Here is a 23,026-nt window from a genome sequence, read left to right as displayed (position 1 = left end):
GGAAGCCAATGTGGTATTGTGCTGTTGTACACCAATCACCTCAAGGTTTGATGTTTTGTTAATGTTTTTCTGCTCACCGTGGTTGTAAAGACTCGTTATTTCAGTTGCTATATTCTTGCTGGAAGTATGAATAAACATTATAGGATCTTCCATGCAAAAATTCTATCAGAATAGCAGTTTCTGGAAAAAAATTAAAACAGGCCATCTGATATCAACTGTGTGTAACAAAGATCACACTTTTCCGCATTTTCATATTTGATATGAGCATTACTGAAGCTCTTATCCTGTTTCCACATGATTTTATGCATTGTACTGCTGCCAGATGATTCCCTGATTAGATAACTGCATAAATGAACATGTACTGTATACAGGTGTAGACATGCTCACTTATGTGCATTTGAAGACTGAACTGTAAGTTAATATGAATATTTAATTAATGAGATAACAATATTATATTGTCTGAGCAACATTTTACATGTTGTGCATAATTGCAGAGATTATTCAGGCATAATGCTTATATTTGTATAATTAATCATGTTTATTTTATTAAAAATGTTTACCTTTCATTTGTAACCCCAGCTAAATTCATGTTGTTGACATCTAAAATGAGGTCACCTGCTTTAAGTCGTCCTGGTGAACGGAACAGAATGAACTAATTAAATATCTGAATTGTTGTTCATTCAATTATAGGTGTTTGCTACAAGTGGTACTGTAAGTCTAACATACCATCCTGTGCTGCAACACTACCAGGTAACACTCGCTTAATGAAAATCCCAAACTCTTCACCACTCAGCTCTCTGTAACCTCCAATAATCTTCACCCCTGACAGACAAAATCACAGCTTTGGAAGTTATAGTACCGCAGAAAAAAATTCTCTCTCTTTTATAGTAAATCATCTAATAAGCTGAAGACAAAATAAAAGACCAAGCTTTTTTGAAGTCTGGTTCTTACCAAGTCCTTGTTTGCAGTCAGAGAATTCCAGTCTTTGCACAGCACGGTTGATGCCGTGGGGGCCCATGATTGTCCTGAAAAGCACCTTTAATATTTTTATCCACTACAGTAATTACATTAGAGCATTGTAAAGCAACAAGCTGCAAAATGATTTAACTAGCTGAATTAAAATTGAAAACAATGACGAGCGACTGATTGCTTGGTAATCCAAAATCACTTCCTAATCATTATCAGAGAAAAGGTTATCTAAGGTACTTCCTAAGTGGAAATTGCTTATATTGTAAAGTGTTAAAAGAATAAAAATATCAACAGCCAGAACGGAACACAATTCAAAAGGCCATTGATAGCGCGTTTTTAAAAACTAAAATCAAATGCCAATATTTACATGCTGCAGTAAATAACAGCATGTAATAAGGTTTTTTTTTCTTCTTTTTTTTACCTTATTGCATTAATGTGCTTGACCAGTGCGAAAATCTGGACATCATGAAAATTAGCAATGCAGACATGCAGGTTGAGATGGAACTATACAACAAGGCTAAAATGGTTTGATTGGCGTTTGACATGGAGCATTTAAACACTTCTTACTGTGAACTGTTTCACTTTTTAATTGCAATGCAAGCAATCTACAGTTTTAGTGCTTTGGGGAAATAAATCTTTTCCTGGTACTCCATGGCCTTAATGTAAACACATACATTATTAAAGGCTAAAAAACAATCTATGTATGTAATATAAACTAAGAAGCAAACATTTCAGAAGACATTTTGCCATGCGTAGAGAGGCTATACTTTAACTCTGCAATAGAATGAACTGTGCTTGCTACAGCAGCTTGTGTTGCAGAAAATGAAGCATTAAAACTAATCACTTAACTGGCACATTAAAGCCATGCGCATGCACATTAAGAATACATCTAAACAACTGAACCCTACAAAATTCCAGTATAGAGGATTTCCATAAGAGTATATTTGCCTTTATTTGGAAATCTGTGCAAACAGATTGTGACTGCACACTCCTTTGAATTATAGTAGGATTTCAAAGACCGTGTGTGTGTGTGTGTGTGTGTGTGTGTGTGTGTGTGTGTGTGTGTGTGTGTGTGTGTGTGTGTAAATCCTGCTTCGACTCCATAGACACAGCAAATCCTCTTCACCTACACACACACTACTATCCTAACCCTTACAGTCATTCACAGTAAATTTCAGTGCCAAATTTTTAAACCAACCAAAGAAATATTACAATCATATTATAAGACAGAATCACAATTAGACTCAAAGACATACATAGCTTAGTCAGATCTAAATGCATTCTACAATAAGACAAGCACAACCTACCAGTAGAGCAGGGATAGTCCGTCAAAGTGCTCTGCTTCCACTGTGTCTGGCAGAAGTGGCATTGCAGGTCCAAAAACAGAGGATGAAATATTACAGAAGCAACCTCATCACCAGGTCGGCCGGATGACAGGTCAAATCAGGACAGTCCAAGATGACCGAGACATAGCAATCTAGACAGACGGTTACAGACGCGCCTACCTATCCACTAATCTCCCCTGATACCAAGCAGTCACATGATGTGCTTTACCTCTCTGTTCCCTGCCTTCGCTGACAATGTGGCTCTCTCTGCAACTGGAACAAAGCAGCAAGCAAACATCAGGCTGGGAGTATTAACAAAGTACAGTAGGTTGAAGTCAAACACATTAAAATGCAATAAATTAAATATAAAAGAACTGTCTGAAAATAAACAGTTGATTGAAATTACATTTAGGCTAGAATAAAACATAAATACCATTAGGTCCATAAGTCCATAAATTTGGGCAGTGACAAAATTTTGCTTCTGTACATAATTGATCTGAAATTAGATAATCAGGATATACACTTGCAGCGTTAAATCCAGGTGTATAACATAAATATTTTATTAAATTTGTATGTAGTTGATGCTCATAGGAGCTCTTAAAATGCAATCCAAAAAGGTGCTAATCCAAGTGGTGAGGGTTGAAAGAGCTTAATTAATTATTAAGTTTATTAGAAAGTTAGGTCACAGAAATGTTTAGGAGTAGCTAAATCATTGATTTGGCACATTCATAAAAAGTAGGAATGCACGAAAAGACCTTAAAGGCCATAAACAACAACTAGAGATCTTTACTTGGTAAAGAAAAATAAGCCTACCCAGTTATGATACAATGTTCAATTTTAAGTTTTCAGTCTAGGAAAAGCCAGCCCTCTCTGTGATGACCTTTTGTGACCTTCTAATTATGACCATCCTCATAATTTTGCTTGACTGTAAATAAAATCGACAAAGAGATAAATGGTATTTATACAGTATTAATCTGCTCAAACTTGAAATAAAATATTTAGAGTCACTGGATTTTTTTTTTTATAATAATAATAATAATAATAATAATAATAATGTTTCACAAATTCAAATTTATTGAAGACTAGGAGCTTGGTCCACAGTACAATACTGAAATTTTTGTCTTTGTCTGTGTAAGATATCTCCAAAGTTCTCTTTTTTTCTTTCTTTTATAATTCCAGAATCAGTAGGTGGATTGATTATGCATAACTTCCCTAGCTGTGAATGTATGTACATGGTGACATGTGATGAACTGGTGCCTTAATTATTTAAAATGCATGTATATTATGTAGCTGTGCAATTACTGTATAAACAAATAGCTAGGCCTATGTATTTCCATAGCTACAGTGGTAATGAATACCTGTCCAGTTAAATTGCTCAACATAAACATAAACACCATATTAGACATAAATGTAACATGAAAAAATTTTATGTAACAATGTAAAATGTAACAAAATCTCACACCCACTTAGAGGTGGGGAACCGCGCGGGATCCCACGATCACATTTACCTCAACGTCTTTGTCGAATTTACGCTGCATCTTTCACTTCAAAACACAAGATGGCAGTGTGGATAACCACTTTCATCGTCACAGCCACATTGACATTAACGAAGGACTAGAGGAAGACGCAAAAGTCTCCCGGAACTAGTGTTACAGCACTTTGTTTTCAGGGGAATACTAACTCTGTGGGACCAACTTGCCCGATGTAGGTTGTTGGTGTTCAGTACAGTGCTGTCATTTGGTTTAGGTAAGAAACTGGCTGGAAATTATAACATTATTAGTGCGCTTAAATATGTAAAATACTTCCTGTGCAATAGATCTGCCTGATTAATAACGTTAACTGTCAGAAAGGATAAACTGGGTTAAAATAAACGCGGTAAACTGGTTAGCTGTCTAGTCAGTTAAGTGTCCTTACATCCATCAGTAGTTTATTAATATGAAAGTAACTTGGACTTAATATAGGTGAATAGGCTTAAAAGTTATATTACACATTTCATAAATAATTATTTATTAAATCAGTGTAAAATGTGATTTATTAAATTTAATTTATACATTTTATTTTATTAAAGGACTCTTTGGCTACAAAGAGTTTGAGAACTATTGTGATTTTAATCAAATTTACCTGAGCATAATCTTACTGTCCAGATATTAGACAATTTTGCAAAATAAATGATAAAACATAATAATATTAATAATATAAAGGTGGCACGTAGCTTAAGGCAGCACTGTCGCATTTCATCTCCAGGGACCGGGTTCGATTTCTGCCTCAGGTCTGTTTGCATGTTCTCCAGGTTTCCTCGCACAGTCCAAAGACATGCAGTTTAGGAAGATTGGCATTGCCAAATTGCCTGTTGTGTGCGAGTGAGTATGTTAGTATGTGTATATGTGTGTAAACACTGAATACAGGATAAGGCGGTATAGATGATGACTGAGATAATAATAAAATAACAGCTATATATGGTGTAATGTTCCTGACAAATAGCTCATCCTGATTCTGCAAAATACACATTTAGTAGTACGTTATTATACATTTTCCATCAGACGTTATATTTCCATCACAACAGACGTTTATATGTTACAGTCATGCCTTAATAGATTTTAAGCAAATTTGTGATATTTTTAAGATCAGTTATGTATCTGGGTGATTCTCATTAAATCTTTTTTTTTTTTTTCTTTTTTTCCAAAATAAGTCCTAAAAAATCTCATTACCGCAACACTCTGAAAACATCAACACTTAGAAAAGCAAATACATTTTCAAACTTAATAAAACATAATTTGTAGATTCTGTACATGCATTTAAAATCTAAGTACTATTTTTCAATTAATTAAATTAACATCACCTGAACATCTGTTGCAGTAATGATATATAGGTGACGCAAATGAGGTTAATTATTTCAGTAATGATAATAAGTGTACTAGTATAAGATTTATACTGAGACTAGTATACTAGTCTGAGATCATGCAGGAATAATATTTGCACAATCAAGTTCATTCAAGTTCAAAACAGTTTTATTGTGTAGTGTTTTAAAAATACAAAAGGCAAAAAAAAATTAAGAAAAACATTTAAACAGGAATAAACAGGGCAACATTTCAATTGGTAACATAAAAAACATGAACCATTTTACCATGGCATTAAAAAAACTGACAAAATATCACATTCTGATTTGGCAGAACTTGTCACATGTATAATAATTCTTAACAACCATGCTTCATAACATTTCTACAAAGAAAGGGAGGGAAGTGGAACAGTAAGAATACAGGGTGAAAAGGTATAGAAGGAGTCGGAGTTCTGTGTGATAGAAAAATATCAGCGAGAATCAAGGGGAAGATGTACAACACAGTGCTGAGACCGGCCATGCTGTATGGTTTAGAGTGTCTGTCACTGAGAAAGAGACAGGAGTCAGAGCTGGAGGTAGCAGTGCTGAAGATGTTGAGGTTCTCTTTGGGAGTGACACGGTTGGACAGAATTTCGCTTGAGCATTTCAGCAGAAAATGCAGTAAAATAGAAAAATTATTCATTCTCATATTGAAATTACACTGATGCTTTTTCATATTACTAAATGACACATTTTATATTTAAAATCCTTAATGCCGTGGTGTCCTTTTTTAAATTAAAATTAAGGAAACATACTAACTGCAAAAATTCTACTATTAAAATTTCTCTTTTTCTATATTCCAATGTACTGTGTTATGCTTTAGGCAATTCAACCTGTTGAAAGGACTTTCCTGAAGTTGGGTTACTGTACATCTTGGAGGGAATGTTACTGTACTTTGTTCTTCGTGGATGCTGTGCAAAGCACCATATACAGCAAGCATTTTGTAATGCTCAGAAATGTGTCCAGAGCTTCAATATCAGAGGACTAGCAACCTCTAGCAACCAGCTGTTTGTCAGGAGAACCCCTCAGCGCTTTGTCAACCAGACACGGGGCACTAAAATCCACAGGGCGAAGCAACAGCAGGAGGAGGAATGGAAGCGAAAAAACAAGACCATCTTGACGTACATCGCAGCAGCTGGGATTGGAATGATTGGCATGTCATATGCTGCTGTGCCACTCTACAGGCTGTACTGCCAGGTAGGTGCCGGATGCCATGGCTTTAATAGTGCCGGTTTGTTGGCTGTTTGGGTTAATGCCAAATAACTTTAACATGAATGCCTTTTAGAACAAAATTGATTCCATGTGATTTAATAATTATTAATTTTGTTTGTTAGGCATCTGGACTGGGAGGCACAGCAACAGCAGGACACGATACAGATTTAGTGGAGACAATGAAGCCAGTTAAGGACCGTGTTATTAAAGTCACTTTCAACGCAGACACACACGCCAGTCTCCAGTGGAACTTTCGTCCTCAACAGACAGAGATCTATGTAAGTCTATAAACACTTACTGATTATTTTGTTTTAAATTGTTTTTTGTATAAGCAACATGAAATTTAAAGAGTGTTATGGCCTTCTATCAGAAATGTAGATTCTAGTGATAGAAATCTTCCTTTTGTCTTCCCTTTAGATTGACTTAAGTGCTTGATTTTTTCAGATTGTGCCAGGAGAAACTGCACTGGCATTTTACACAGCTGAGAATCCCACAGATAAACCTGTGATAGGAATCTCTACATACAACGTCGTGCCATATGAAGCGGGGCAGTACTTTAACAAGATTCAGGTAAAGTAGACATAACATATTTTTAATGTAATTTAAACGGTAGAATACTACTTCCTATTTTTCACTAAATCAAAACCCAAAAAATATTTAGATTGAAATAATGATTATAGGATTACAGATTCTGGTACTAATTTGTTTGTATTTTATTATTTCTGTAATATGTTTGCATGTGTATGCCACAAAAAGAATTGCCATTTACATCATGCATTCGCTATGGAATTTTAATAAGACAAAAACATTTAATGATCTTAAAGTAGAAGAGACTACATGTTGGACTGGGAGTAAAGGAATGCCCTGTGGCTGTAGAAAGCCGTTGTCAGCTGTTTAAAAAAAAGCCAACTTAGATTCATTATTGAAGCTGTTCAATAAAAGCCTAGGTTTGTTTTTCCTTTCTGCCTGTATGTTTTTGTATTGTTTCCAATTTCCTCTCCTTATTGCCTACATTAAACTAAAATAAGTGTTTTGTCCCATACAGTGTTTCTGCTTTGAAGAGCAAAGGTTAAACCCTCACGAAGAGGTGGACATGCCTGTTTTCTTTTACATTGACCCAGAATTTGATGAAGATCCCAGGATGGCTCGAGTTGACACAATTACACTCTCTTATACCTTTTTTGAAGCCAAAGAAGGACTGAAATTACCACTTCCTGGCTACAGCAGCACGTGATCTATTGTGCAGAGACTTAATATTTCTACACCATAAAGAGAATAGTATTTATGGAATGATTAGTTGCTAAAGCTGCTTTTCTTAATTATTCTTGTCAATATGTTATCTATGTTCAGGGTAAAGGGAAACAATAATGACAGTTGGATGATGCATCACTTGAATTACCACTGAATGGCTGTAATACTACTAGTACAGTACATTAAAACACCAGAGTATTAAAGTTCATGAAAATTGAATGACTTATTTCTGACCACTAGGTGGCGAGACGGTCGCAAGTTTCAGTTTTATTGCCATTCGCTTATAAATAAGTGCATGCAGTTCCATATACAGTACAATGCTGTGTATAAAATGTTCCGGGCTTATATTTGGTTATAATGCAATATGATATGAGATTATACAAATGTAAATATTAGAGACATCTGCTTTTTTTACATAGCATCACACCGATCCTTCCTGGACTGGAACAAACTTGCGTTTTGTGAAAGTGCGTGATGTAAATATGCTGCATAACTAAGTAGCTGTATGAAATGAATGTGTGATAAAGACACTCCCGTATACAGAGCTCTGGCTTATCAACATTTCTATTTGTGGCCAACAATGTGAGCTTAGTAGATCATTAAAAGCAGCAAGTTTAGATGTGACTCAATTATGCATTACAGTCAATTACTAAGCAATGGCACAGTTCAATAATCAATAGATTGGGGAAATTATTAATGTCTTATGGCAGAATGTGCAATATCTTTAAGTGCAGATGGTTCTATCTTTTTTTTCCGTTTATTGTTTCATTCTTTAGCCTGGACACTCCGTAGTCCAACTAGGGATGGTGGAGGGTAGTGGCGACCATTGTATTTATTCCCATTTTTACAACCATGGTAGGACCTCCGGTCAACATTCAAACACGCATTCACACACTATGGGCAATTTGGAGAAATATGAGAACTTGGCCTAATCTGCATGTCTTTGGACTGTGGGAGGAAACCGGACTACCCGGAGGAAACCCAGCAAACACGGGTTGAACATGTAAACTCCAGGATGCACACAGACCTAGGATGGCAATATGTTGTTGTTGTTGTTGGTTTAACACAAAGACATTAACATTTAGTTGATTTGCACGGATGGGATATCATTAATAGAGTGTTAACACATTGTAATAGATGATTGCGTAATACGATAGGAAAGCCAGGATTACAAAGTGCACGATTTTTTTCTTCCCTTTTCTTCAGTTTTTATAGCTTTTTTTTTAAAGCTTTTTTAGACTTTGTGAATTGATTTAGACCACTAAATAAGGATAACTACTGATATTGTGCTCCACGAGCCTACGTCATTCTTCATGCCCCCGGAAAAAAACAAACCCAACCACGTTGCTCCCGGAGCGCAGAGCGCGCGCTGACCCGTGATCAGTCTCATCAAACGTTGCCGCGCTTTGAAAAGATCTGAGTCACTGACGTCACCGCTGCGTCCAGATCAGCGCTTATGAAAACGCCGTTCCGTTGACCACGCCCACTCCTCAACCTTAACACGCAGTTATGGATTGTGATGGACACGCTCTGTAACTACTGAAAGGACAGAGTTGCCCTAGCAACTCCACAGAAGAGCCAATCAGGATGGAGGTAGGGACGACTTTTCCTATTTTTTGCTTCTCGTTGAGAGGAGCTACAGCTACAGTGCAATCATGACGGATCAACCTGAACGCACCGAAGCGGCTGCGGAGCAAAAACAAAGCAGAAATATCTTTTAGTATATGATATCAGAGTCATAAATAAGGATTTCTGTACGGTTTTTCAGCGCGTGTTTTTGTAAAGAACCCGAGTTCACACGACTATGAGGAGAAATCACCTTCAGGCTGATGATGTAGCCGTCGCTTATTAGTGTCTTTATTCCCAGTGACAACGTAACGTAATTCCTCGACAGCATCACACCGATCAGAACAGGCTGTACTGTCTGTGCTGGGGGGGGCGGGGGCGCGAAATAAGGCGAGGTGAAATAATCAGCTTCTGGAGAAAAGCAAGATAGAGGAAGATTGCGTAAAAGAAATAAAAGATGCCGCTCTATGCTGAGCCATGGGAGTGAGTTCTCGGTGAAGATGAGCCACAGGAGCAGTCCAGCTAAAGCGTACGACTTCTTGTTAAAATTCCTGCTAGTGGGAGACAGTGATGTGGGCAAGGGCGAGATTCTGGCCAGTCTGCAGGACGGGGCTACAGAATCCCCTTATGGATATAACATGGGTGAGTCAGTAAAGATAACAGTGTAAGAGGGATTGTTTTTCCCCTCACCTAGTTTGCTTTGTGGTTTGTTTTTATTTGTGTTTGTCCTAAGAAGCTCTATGTTTCCATCCTTGATTACTTCCAGGTACTGTTAAAGTGTGTAGAAAAAAAACAAACAATGTTTTTAATCATCTCAAAAATGTTTCTTCCACATCTGTAACTTGTGCCTCACATAATAGTATTGTGTTATATATAAAAGAAGGTGCTGTAGCTGAAAACAAACAGATGGAAACAGTCCAGATGACTTGGCTGGTGTTTCTGGAAAGATGTTATCTCACCTAAATTGAAGGTTTTGTGTTACATCTTCCTTGATTGCTCACTTTCCATGGATGCACTTACAGTAGATGTACATAGATTAAGGACCAGAGTGATTGTCAAACATGGCCTGCTTTGGAAAAAAAAAAAAAAAAAAAGCTGCTCTATAGAGACTGGTGAAACACCACAGGGAAAATGATGTAAAAGGTGGAAATAGTGGCACCTACTACACTCCTGTATCCTAATGTACATAGTAGGGATGGATAAGTGTGTTATGTGTGTATTACAAATGCCCTGTTAGCACAGACCCCTTCTGACAAGTTCGTTTTTTCCTGACTCGACTCCACATGAGCTTGTGTTGTTGTTTTTTTTTTTGTTTTTTTTTGCTATTTCTAAAATGTGACCCCATCCTCCATCTGTTGCTCGTTGTAAACATTAGGATTGTTCAGACGTGCTGCTGGCTTCTGTTGTGTTGTCAGCGTGACCTGATTCATCGTGAAACATTGCAACCTTTAAACGCTTAATAATTCTCTAAGTTCTATCAAGGGTCATCATCAAAGTCCAAGTGTCATTGGCATACTCCGAGACTTATTTACACATGACCGATCACTCATTTACACTGCTGATTTGTAGATGGCTTGATGACAGTTCGACTTGTCAACATTTAATATAAATCACAGCTTGTTTGTTCTATGTCAAAGAGCACAAAATGACTCTCATAGGCGTTTCATGTTCATCCCGGCAACACAATATTATTTTGTAGCTTCTGAATACACACCAGGAAACAGACAATTAATCACAGTTGCAAGCCAAAAGAATCGGTGTTTGGGTTAACTTCATATGGAACCTTTGACCGGCAATTACAAACAGAGAAGCCTGTTGCACTTTAATATTGACACAGGAAATATTGAATCCAAACCCGTCCAAGATTAGACTCCTGGTGGGAGAGTGATGCATACTTAAAAACGTTATGCCACCCTCTTCCTCCGTGTCCAGAAATTTCACAGTTGATTCATCTACTGTGCCTCATCTTTGGCATAATTTTTTTTTCTCTTTAGGCCTTCACATGCAGCTGCCAAGATAGTATTATTCTTAAACAAGACTTTCTAAGATATTCAAGATCCAGACAGTGAGTATATTAGGATTGTAGCCCTGTGATTTAGTTCAACAGATTGGATTTAATATGGGATAGATGATAACCGTGCTGAGCTGCCAGATCGCAGAAGGCTCTCTTCTGTCTGGCACAATTATTATGACTGTCATAACCACTTACATAACTCTGCTTTCCTCTGCACTCAGGCACTAAACAAGATGAACTAAGTGGGAGTGTGAACGCAGCCAAGGTTTGCTGGCAATAAAAGCGTAGAATATACAGATGTTTGTCTAAGCGCTTTTGTCTGACCCTCTTTGGAAGGCAGTGTTCTCAGAATAAATGTTTATAGAAAGATGCCTTTCTCCGTAGCCTGTTCCTCAGTGCGTCACTGACAAATGAAGCTTCTCAGCTTTCTACATGCAAAGCTGAGAAGGAAACCTCAAAGCTGAAGATTAAGCCAAACATTTCTCTTCAGTGTTTTTTTTTTTTTTTTAACTGAACCTAACACTAAGGTCAGATGAAGACAACCCTGGCTTTTCTGTGCTATTTGGTTGATAAAACAGTGTCTCCTCAAAGATGGGGGGTAATACAAAGGGCGTTTGTGTTGTGGTTTGGTCTGTTTTGTTGTACCAGCGAGTGTGTGCCGGTGATAGCTCTGAGTCTGAGCTCTAGAACGTCATCACCTACTACTGATTTCAACTTCCTACTGCCTCTTTCCAGTTGGTCCTCTGTGTGTCATCCAGTCAGAAAGCATCCAGGCCCTGTTGCTGTGTTCTGCGAAGGAAGAGAAAAGATGTGCACTGAATAATCGTACAGGGACATAGAACAAGTTGGTGTGAAAAAAAATAAATAAATCTCTTGATGAATCACAGGTTGCCTACACAAACAGGAAGGCTGTGTTTTGCAGCCAGATTTTTGGACAGAAAAAAAAAACTAAATAAAATGGGTTAATATTACAAAGCTTGTGTTCAACCTGTGATTTTTAAAGGCATTGTGCTAATTATTTGTTTGTTAATGTTGTGTACAATAGGGAAATAATGCTCCTGCTTGTTGTTTTACTGTCCCTCATAATAAAACCTAAACAATCAAACCATGTTGTCAGTTGGGCTCCTGGGGCAGTTAAATCTAGTGAGAAATATTTAACAAAAGCATTGCAGGTATATTTTATAAAGGTGACTATGCACATAAAATCCACTATTTCAGAAAAGGAAATGCTCCGGCCTTCACTTTATTCTTCTGAAATCCCTTTACAGCGTAACTCAACTGGTTAAGGGAATACATTTATCATATAGCACATCATGTTTTTCTAGACTTTTAAATGTAAGCCATTGTGCAATGTTCTGTTAAATTACATGTTCTGCTTAATGCAGACCATCAGGTTTGCCTGCAGAGTTTATGATGGCATCCTTCAGACAGTGACAGATGCATAACCCAGCCCTGACACTTAGATATGCTTCAGAGATAAAAGATTAAATACTGTATGCACAGTTTGGGTTTTCTGGCTGTCATCAAGGAACATAGCTCTTCCAAGCCATCATGTGTGCGTTTAAGAGCCAACAACTTTACAAATATGACACTGAGTACTTCTTAGATAGAGGAATCTGAAGCCTTTTCTTCTTAGCCATGGTTTTTTAGTGTGAACAGCAGAACAATAATTTCTGAGTGCAATTGAGTAAATGTGCAATTTAAACAGACATATTTCTTTTTATTTTCATTATATTATCTTTTACATTTGTATTTTTATCTGTTGAGCCCTGAGCGTTATTATTAAAAGTTAGTTTTTCTATTTATGAATTAGATGACATTGTATCCCCGAGCCTTTAAATGAATAAGCCATAACATCTTTTATCCAAGTAATTATCCGTTGTATTAGTTGATGTTTGCCTGAATTCTGAAACAAAGAATTCATTTAATGAATGTCTGCTTTAGCCAATATTCATTTCATCATTAAGTTAAGTTAAATAAAGTACAAATGTAAATACCTACTATACTGCATATTTAAATATTAAAATGGTGCGCGCCACTATTTACTGATCTCATCGACCATGCTGGTATTAATTTATACTGTTTTCTGTGTCCTTATTTTAGATGTATAACACATGAAACAAATTCAAGTGCATGTGTTTTAGTGAATGTTTTAGTGAACTAAATTAACTATATTGTTAATGTACTGTATTAAGCAAAGAATAAAACACTTTAGTGTGTGCTTTCAGTGGCAGGTGATGCTGTTAACATCTTCAGGTTGATTGTTTTTCAGTTACAGCACAATGTTTTATTCTTCTTATAAAACAAGAATTTGGCAAAAATTATTAATTAAACATATTCATTTTGTTAGTTAACAGATAGATTTAGTGTTGTGCGACATTCAAATAAGTTCTTTCCTTTTATCTCTTACATTGTAGCAGCGATTAACATACTGGACATTTCTTCACATTCCCAGCTGTTGTTATATGAACAAAATAATAACATAATAGAATGCGTGCATTCATATAGAAAATCTATGATCGGCCCTGCAGTCAGATCAGGCAATAATATGCTGTGACTGACTAATCAGATATAAGACTTTCATATTTAAAGTGTTATGATAAAATGTTAACTTATGCAGGAAATCCGCAGGCCATCTGATAAGCAGTTGTCACCCACTACCACTTCCACTGATGTAACATGCCTAAGGCTACCCCTCCTGCTCAAATGTACCCTGAACTTTACAGTGGACTATCTTGCACGACTCCATTTTATCTGGATTAGGAAACTTAACATATGATACATTATGTCACTTTACCTTCACTTTGCCGTTTACTTGTACCACAGTGTTCTAGGAGACAGTTCTTAAATCATATTACGAGTTATTTACACTGTAAATGTAAAATTATATCCTACTTTTATATTCTACTTTTATACTTATTTCTTACTGTTATTTTATTGTTCACTGCCCTTCTACCTTCTTGAGAGGCTAAGACAGAATAAGACTTCAATTGTACCTAGGTATACTGGATATGACAATAAAAATCTTGTTAGTTAAGAAAATGGAATTGTAAACCGTTAAACAAATATTTATACCTAAATACTGTACATAGGATGGTCTCCATTCAGTTATGTTGTTTTATGTTTTTTTTTTTTTTTTGTGTGCAGGGATTGACTGCAAAACAACTACCATACTGCTTGATGGGCGTAGAATCAAATTGCAGCTTTGGTGAGTAAATCTACATCAGGAAGCAAAAGACAAAAAAGAAAAGAAAAGAAAAAACAGTAGTGTATTACGTAATAGTATTTGGAACAGTTAGGGAGTTATTTTTGTCATTGTTGTTGTTGAAGCTCTATTTCTACAATATGAACAAATGCCAGAAGTCTGAGTATGGGTCTGAGTATGGAGATTATACCATTACTATAGAAAATTTCTAGTAATACTTTTAGCCAATATGCCCAGTTTTATTTACATGCTTGAATATTTTCCCCCCTCCCTTTAAATTTTCATTACGTATCAGAGCATGAAGCACTTCAGGAAAAAAAAAAAAAAGGTTAAATAATTCACAGTCTATCCATAGATATGAGATGCACCAGAGCATGCCATCAGACTGTGTATGTGCTCATTTTCTCATAGCACAGGCATACTGGACTGAGAGTGGTGGTGTTTATTTTGCAGGGACACCTCTGGACAGGGACGTTTCTGCACCATTTTCCGTTCATACTCCAGAGGAGCACAGGTACAGTATGGTGGTATTTCCCAGAAAACCTCTTACATTTGCAAACCACAAAAAAAGAGAGAGGATAAGGGCATTGCGTGTTGAAGGAGTTGTTGAAATTCATCCAGAGTTTTTAAACGCTCCACCCAAAGACCAGCAGTTCCTGTTCAAACTGTGTGGTATGTGGCTAAACAGGGGTGGGCCGCTACTGTTAATGTGACATTTCCCTTGCTCAGGCCTATACACACATGTCATAATTTTGCCCACAATGGGAGGAAACCGTCCTCTTAAGTAACTCATGCTTTGTCTGCTACTTTATCCACATGGAATCCTGAACCTGGGTATGTCAGATCTGAAAAAAAAAAAAAAAAAGTGAAATATTTGTGGATGCCTCATTAAAATGTTCATAACATGAGTTTGCTTTACATACCATTTACATTCATACTGCCAACTAGAAACTTATTTTTCTGGACTTTGATGGTATTCAAGCACTAGTGAAATGCTGGGATAAGTGTACAGTATAAGTGCAGCAAGGGATTATACAGAGAAATAAAGGTAGCTTTTATCTCAAAACTGTGTCAGTTTTGTGTCAGTCAAACAAAAGTCAGTTTAACTTAAACACCCCTCATACTATATCAATAATTGTCTTTGCTGAATTATACCATATATTATTGAAAAATGTATGAACCCTTATTATTGTGACACAGTCATACATGTACCTGTAAATTAGCTGCTACTATACAAACAATGACATGTTAGAAAGTATAAACCGAGCAGTTGTCAGTATTATTAAAGCTGTTTTTTTTTCTAAAATTAATCATCAAGCAATTATCTTCTGATCAATCAGAATAAAGAATTCAATATTAAATTAATTCATATACTGTTGTTTATTATGTCATTCTGTATGTCTAATGTAATGCATCATGTGTTATTTTCACAGGGTGTTATTCTCGTATATGACATTACAAATCGGTGGTCCTTTGATGGAATTGACAGATGGATTAAAGAAATTGATGAGGTAAAACATTCCCATATATATTCTTTCCTTTGTCTTTCATAACAAGTCAGCTGTTAGGTTTCTGTGTTGTAAAATGATTATGAGTATAGAAATGATCACCTATAAAGTATGAACTGGGAAAAAAGGCATATCTCTGGTGGTTTATATCTTGGTAACAAAAGATCTATTTGTTTATTTAATTCTTTAATACCCAGCATGCACCAGGAGTCCCTAAGATCCTGGTGGGGAACCGTCTGCACTTGGCCTACAAACGTCAGGTGACAACTGAAAATGCCCAAGCCTTTGCTGAGCGGCTGGGTGTCACCTTTTTCGAAGTCAGCCCTCTTTGTAACTTCAACATCACTGAGTCCTTCACGGAGTTGGCTCGCATAGTGCTAATGCGCCATGGCATGGAGAGACTCTGGAGACCTAACAAAGGTACCAGCCCCAATTTATTTAATTATTCACAGTCTAAGGTATCACAGTGAATTAGGGTTTAATTGCATTGCGTATGAAGGTAGGAATTTCAATAAAAGACAGAAGAGTGTTTTTTTTTTTTACATGTTAATAAAAATATAATCATGCCCTTATACAGAAAATATGTAAAGTGCAGTCTTTTGCAATATAATTTTAATATATTTAAACAGGCTTCAATTGAAATCAGATTTAGTCAATGACCTCATACCTTTACACAGCAATTACATACACAGCCAAAGAATGCCTAGTAAACCAAAAGCATGCAAAACTTCTGCAGCCACTTTAGAGCCACCCAGTGGTTAAATTCCAAAAACTATGGCCTGGAATTTAAGCAAGGCTTTTAAATCCAACCTAAACAAAATGAAATGATTACAGCAGTTAGATTATAGTTTGTTCTTTGGATATATACGGCTTAAAGGTTTGTTTTGGCTGTGATCATAAACACTAAATAAGTTTTTTGGTTTTATTCCGCCTAAAGACCCCAAGCCAGCATTTGTTAATTTCACCTAACCCTGCACACTAAAAGGTTCAAAGTTTACGACCCAAGTTTTACTTCCAGATGACAGCCTAAAGAACCAAAAGATACATACTTTAAGACTAAAGTTCTTGATGTTTATCTTAATATACATTTATGCAAGTTATTAAGACCTTATTATAAAAGCAATACAAATCAAATATATCAAAGATAAAAAAAAGTTTCAATATCATATGATTAAAATTCATCAAAAGTCTTAAGGCTTATTATTATTTTAAAACACATGAACTAGAATAAACAAATTAGGCTGATTTAATTGTAAGCATGTCTGATGGTTGGTGGAATATACTGTAGCATGAAACAAAGATACGGGAATGCAGTTGTTCGTCTGCCTGTGTACTGTACTGTATGTGTAAACGAGCGTGTGTGTAATATTTTTCCCAGACCGTTCTGTGCCATCAGTGATACTTTGTTATAATACATTACTCAACACTAATGGCTTTATTGCAATTGATAGATATTAGATTTTACCCTCCCTTCCAATATCACCTCCACCTGTCACTGAACACCTAATAAAGAAGGAGTGTTTTGTTTGCCGGCAGAGAAGTAGTGTCTCTTTTAAGACACTGATACTCAACAGACACTGATAAATGTAGGGAGCGTACAGTATCATTAGATTGTTTCTCTCTGTGTGCAGTGTTGAGCCTGCAGGATCTGTGCTGCCGCTCCATTGTCTCCTGCACCCCCGTGCACCTGGTGGACAAACTCCCACTACCTGTTGCCTTAAAGAGCCACCTGAAGTCCTTCTCCATGGCCAATGGCCTCAACGCCCGCATGATGCACGGACGCTCATACTCCGTCATAGCCAGCAGCGGAGCGAAGAGGAATGGAACGAAGAAATCCAAACTCATCTACCCTCCCCTGAGCCCGTCACAGAGCTGTACGAGGACCACATGCAAGATATCGTAGTCTGACGACGCAGTTTGCACTCACAACATCAACCCCCAGTCACACTTCACAGTCAGCAGGGTCTCACTGAAGTGAAAGCTGCTTCCCAGTGGCTAACATTGGCCATTATCTTTTTTTTATCCAACACTTGGGATTTGTTCATTATACTCTATCTGATTGTGATTGCTGAAAGAGATTGAACAGACCCATGAAGAGGGATTTGTGTCAAGCCATTTCATCACCATATTCTTCTTATATGTACAGAATTTTTCATCCTGTTTCTAATTGATGGGATAAAAATATATCAGCATTGCGATTCAGCTCTGAGGCCATAAGCGATTTTTTTTCTCGAAGTCAGACAAAGCACCATGGCAGTGAAAGCAGTCCTGTTTTTAAAGCTTTTTTTTGTTTGTTTTTTACAGTGGACCTAGTTGACAATACCAGCTTGTTTTCTTATTCTTGTTCTAATGCTCTTCAGGGTACATGCATTGAAAGAACATCAGTGTTGAGAAATGCACCTATTTGTATTGTGTATTTAAGTCATGTTGTTTGATACAATGTTGTTATTATTCTTAATTATTGTAATGCACATAAACAGTGACTAGTATTGTAATATTTTATATGGACTGACACCAAAGACATGGGAGACTGAAGAAGCTTATCAATGCTAACACGTTTTGTTACCAGTTCAACGCTAATATTTCAAATACACTGCAGATCGACAGCAATTCCTAACTAGCTATCAGGTTTCTTGTTTTTAATAAAAAGTGTGTTACCGACCAGCATTCCTCTGTTTGATATTTTTCCATGCATCACTATATTCAGGGTCAGTGATATACAATTGAATGCAAAGGTTTGCACACCCCTAACTTTTAAATGATGGAACAAGAAATAACAAGATACTTAGTGTAATGTTTTACAGATGATTTTACAGTAAAATTTGGGTTAAATGGCCAGCAGATACTGAATTTTATTATCTCCAGGTCACAATTTCATTCATTAAAGAATTTGAATCTCAACAAATGTACTGCTCATTATAATTGATAAGGTGTCACATAGCAACTATGCATTAAAATGTCTGGTGTAATATATGTTATTGTTGCAGGTCTTTCCACAGTAGTTGGAAACATCCCTATGGGCCTGCACTAGTGTTGCTAAGATTCCACTGAGCAAAGGGGATAAAGCCAACACAAGCAGATAAGGGAAAACTATCGCATCAAAACCATCTGCTGTGTAGTCCAGCCCACAGTAACTTGTAGGACACCCATAATTTAGAAGATGAAGCAAATTATGTCTATTGAAGTGCCATTCTTTACCATAATAAAACCCCAAAAAAGGTTTTAGGGTTTATGTCATTATAACATGACATAATGTTACATAGCGTTTGAGTTCTTCTCAAAAGAAAGTTTATATATTAAATAGACATGGCGTTGGTGATAGAAGCCCTGCACAAACACTTTAATAGCCTACTTATTACAAATTTTAAGAAATGCACATTTGGTCATTCAAATGGCCATTTGCAGTTCAGTTTGATAGGATACTAATAAGAAGGTTGGCAGATCAAGCTGAAACACAACAGAGTTCCTTCTGTTGAGCCCATAAACAAGACTTTTTAACCTTGTTTGCTCCCAACTTTATAACTACTGTACCTGGGATATGCACAGAATATAATTTCACTTTGCAGTAATGTATATGTGACAAATCAAGACAACTAAATGTAAAAGTAGAGAAATTAAAGTCCTAGATATTGTTGTTATTTTGGAAGAACATAACAGTACACCCCTCCTATGTTCTAAAAATCAAAACCCTGGAGCTTTGGCTAGAAGAAGTCTTAAGTCAAGCTAAATCTTGTGCAGTGTTTGTTGTGTTTTCATTGCGACGCAGCTATTTCAGCATACCTCATCCCTACAGAGCAGTTTAATAGGATGTGAAAGTACAACACATCCCCCAGCCCAGATTTCCTGAAATTAACTCAAAACATTTAATTTGGTTTTTTAAAGCCATGACCTCCTTGATTCCATAACATACCCAGATCTCATAAGCTGCTGATAACTGCTTTAGATATACAGTATGCAGGCTAATCTTTCCTTAAATAAAGTGCAAGAAAAAATCTTAATCTTAAATCCCTTCACCTATGACAATTGTTTATTGCTCTATTTGTCATATATACTGTAAAGTATATTGCACTAGTCGCCAAAGTTTAATAATAAAAAATCCTCAAGATTATTTTAAGACATCCTTCCTTTTTCCTTTGAAATGACCCCTCTGTTAAAGCTATCTGAGTTGTGACAGGACTGAGTAGCTCTGGGGGCAGAGCTAATAGAGAGAGCACTTCTGCACGATTCCTTTCCATGTTATGTGGTCAGTCTTGATGACCTTACCTTTGTACAAATGAAGTCTGCTGTTTTTTAGGTAATCTTCCATCTGTTCCAGCTACAGTACATGGTCATTGGTGCCATAAAAATAGGTAGGGTTTGGGGTTGGGGTCCACTGTTTTACTCATCTCTTCTATGTGAATGTATTTGTTACGGATCCAGCCCCAAAGGGAGATTCCTGGATCCTGTTGTAGATGTCACATTTGTAAAACCTCAAGCTTGTTGAGTTCTTAGTGTGGTCCATGTTTTGAATATATAAGGTAGGATTGGCAGTATTAGTGTCCGGAAAAGATATTTTGGACCTGATGGAGACTTTGGATTTCTTCCACAGGCATCAAATGAGAGACGCAAACGCTGCTGCCAGGCCAATTCTCATATGGAATTTAGCAGTTGAGACCACTCACTTTTCTTTTACTAACAATCCCAAATAGTTGCTTGATTTAGACTCTGGATGTTGGCCAGAAAGCCGGAGGTGGTCAGGACCTTAGTTTTGTTTGGCAATGTCATGGAGAATATCCATTGCCTTGGTGTCTACAGTATATCTGTAAAATTTGTACGGTCATTTGCATTGAATAAGCTCTTCCATCAACTAGAGGAGGGCAAAGATTTGGTAGCAACGCCTTTAGACAGGTCAAAAACCATATTGCTTTTCTTGTCTTGCCTTCTTTCAAGACTTCTGCAACATGGGCATGAAGACATCTCTCTTCCATGAACACATCCTGATTTCCAGAGCAATTGCAGGAGTACATGGAACTTCTGCTTCATCTGATTTTTCAACAGTGACTTGGCCTATGCCAGGGAGCTTTCCATTTTTTAGCACCTTGATCGCTGCCTTCACTTCGGAGTATTCCTCATTAGAGAATAGAGGTCCTGGTAGATCGGATGGCCGTGTCTGTTCTTGCAGTCCTGGTGGCAGGTTGTGGTTGAGCAGGCCTTGGAAGTATTCCTGCCATTGTTGGAGGCGTTGGTGGAGGAACAGGATCTTGATGTTATCACTGATCGCTTTGCCCCATCTGCTCAGTCATTTGAGAGTGATGCAAAACATTTGGTATTCTTGCCTAGACTCCACTTCCTTGAGATAGGCTGCTACTGTATGTTGTTTCAGTAGGCTTCCCTGCCTTCATTTCCTTCACACCTCTCGATAAAACTCACGATAATGCTTAAAATTGTGGCCTTGACTCATTTTAGTTCAGGCAATAGATCCATAACCAGATATTCATTTTCAGTTTGCAGAAATCATGTGATATACAGTTCGGTGTTGTAAGCAAACAAAATATGTACCATCCACACAGACACTCAAGAACCTGATAGACACCAACATTTTTACCATTATGAATACAATTTTTTTTTTCTTTTTAGTTTAGAATACACCCATCTTTAAGCATGTCTAGTGAATAAGAAAATCCAAACAAATTTCTGGTTTTGAAAGAGTAGGGTCAGTCTGAGGGTGGACTGTCCCAGGGACAAATAGCCTTTTCTACCAGTTATATAATTATAGCTCATTTTAAAGAAAATGGTCAACATTAACACAGTCTCAGCCTGGTTTACCTGGGCCTTCTAAAAGACGTCTTTGTGCTGTTCAAAAATCTGTTGAAAACAGTTCTCTCATTCTATGGCTGGGCGAATCATTGCCCTTAGAGCACTAAAGAAATGTCAATAAAGCATTAATATCTAAATCTTACTTGCTTAAAACGTTTGCCACATATATTATTATTATTATTATTATTATTATTATTATTATTATTATTATTATGAAACTATGGGTGTCAATTTATTTCTTCCATGTCTTACAAAGGTAAATCTCTAAATGTTCAAGCTTTTACAAGCTTAAAGCTTTCAACCAAAGAGCCAGCAGATGGCATGCTTGTCACAGTGCTGTACTGTGGGCTAAGAGATTCATTTAACCTCACTGGATCTTCAAGAAGATATTTAAATTTTGAAATGAAAGAGTGTCAGTCTCTTCCAGGTAATACACTGAGAAATGCTCAATTTGAAAGAAAATCAAGGGTTTTTTGACATGCTTTAATAAGTGACCTTGCAAATAATACAGTCTGTGGAGTTTTTGTGCTAAAGAGAATACTATTTATGCATATAAGAAAAGCATTAAAAAAAATAAATATAGTAATTAATTATCTTATGAATGAATGCATGCATATGACAGAAAAGTAAGATTAATCTTACAGGCTTAAAAACAACTTATAGGCAGAATGCATTATACAAATATTTGCAGATTTATGATTCAGAAACAATTAAATCCTCCTCAACAAATTAATTTTAATGACAAAACGGTTTAAAAACCTGACTAAAACATCTAAAATATAAGCAAAAGTGATAACGTGAGAATAATAAAATTCTTATACATTGAATACTTGGCCTTTAAATAAATGGTGTATGGAAATTAATAGATTCACCGGATGTCCATATACCCGCTCAGGGCTTGTTGCAAACTGTGTTTTTAGATTTTCACCCTAGGCGGTGTAGCAAAAGGTGCTATTTAGTCAATATATTTTAAACACTTTGTCTTGTCCTAACCCTCGTTCCTCCAAGAGTGGGGAACAGAAGCAACAGACAGACAGTCTGCAGGTGTGTCTGTGCATACAGAGCCAAAACTCATCAGCCTAACAGACTGCCATCTGGCCAGGAAAAAAAAAAGCTTTCGAGAGGGCCACCTCAGGCTTTATGATCATTAAACTTGTCCAGTTGTCAATTTTTGGTCATTTTGATCCAAATAACTGCTCTGCCCTTGTCAGAGAGAGAGAGAGAAAAGGTGCTGTGCATTATTTGTCTTTTTGCCAAATTCTTTTTCAATCTAACCCTTAGTTCAACAGAACTGCCAAACAGTAA

The 23,026-nt window shown here is 36.7% G+C and overlaps 3 protein-coding genes across 4 annotated transcripts in view; 2 read left to right on the top strand and 1 right to left on the bottom strand.

Annotated features, from left to right (window-relative positions):
* stxbp4 (syntaxin binding protein 4) overlaps positions 1-2,459 on the bottom strand; it is a 38,542-nt gene extending 36,083 nt beyond the window's left edge. The window contains exons 1-4 of the mRNA XM_053511970.1: positions 2,277-2,459; positions 952-1,025; positions 727-822; positions 561-630 (exon numbers count right to left, since the gene is read on the bottom strand). Coding sequence (XP_053367945.1) covers positions 561-630; positions 727-822; positions 952-1,025; positions 2,277-2,338 — 302 coding nt within the window. The 5' untranslated portion in view covers positions 2,339-2,459. The remainder of the gene's footprint in view (positions 1-560; positions 631-726; positions 823-951; positions 1,026-2,276) is intronic.
* A 1,515-nt stretch (positions 2,460-3,974) lies between these two features.
* Positions 3,975-7,851, top strand: LOC128541459 (cytochrome c oxidase assembly protein COX11, mitochondrial). Of its 2 annotated transcripts, XM_053511884.1 has the most exons (5): positions 3,975-4,040; positions 5,993-6,366; positions 6,504-6,659; positions 6,826-6,951; positions 7,427-7,851. In XM_053511884.1, the coding sequence occupies exons 2-5, from the start codon at positions 6,052-6,054 to the stop codon at positions 7,613-7,615; spliced, it is 786 nt and encodes a 261-aa protein (XP_053367859.1). In that variant the 5' UTR covers positions 3,975-4,040; positions 5,993-6,051; the 3' UTR covers positions 7,616-7,851. The 2 variants fall into 2 exon arrangements, with proteins under 2 accessions (XP_053367859.1, XP_053367858.1); XM_053511883.1 differs by lacking the exon at positions 3,975-4,040 and having other exon boundaries at positions 5,982-6,366.
* Positions 7,852-9,274: 1,423 nt separating this feature from the next.
* On the top strand, positions 9,275-18,586 carry rab40b (RAB40B, member RAS oncogene family). The gene is made up of 6 exons (XM_053512143.1): positions 9,275-9,840; positions 14,360-14,420; positions 14,871-14,931; positions 15,851-15,928; positions 16,123-16,345; positions 17,557-18,586. The coding sequence occupies exons 1-6, from the start codon at positions 9,666-9,668 to the stop codon at positions 17,826-17,828; spliced, it is 870 nt and encodes a 289-aa protein (XP_053368118.1). The 5' UTR covers positions 9,275-9,665; the 3' UTR covers positions 17,829-18,586.
* The last annotated feature ends 4,440 nt before the right edge of the window (positions 18,587-23,026 follow it).

Source organism: Clarias gariepinus, chromosome 14 (assembly GCF_024256425.1).
Source record: "Clarias gariepinus isolate MV-2021 ecotype Netherlands chromosome 14, CGAR_prim_01v2, whole genome shotgun sequence".
NCBI lineage: Eukaryota > Metazoa > Chordata > Actinopteri > Siluriformes > Clariidae > Clarias > Clarias gariepinus.
The sequence above is the reverse complement of the archived record's forward strand: the minus strand, read 5'-3'. Positions and strand labels throughout refer to the sequence as shown.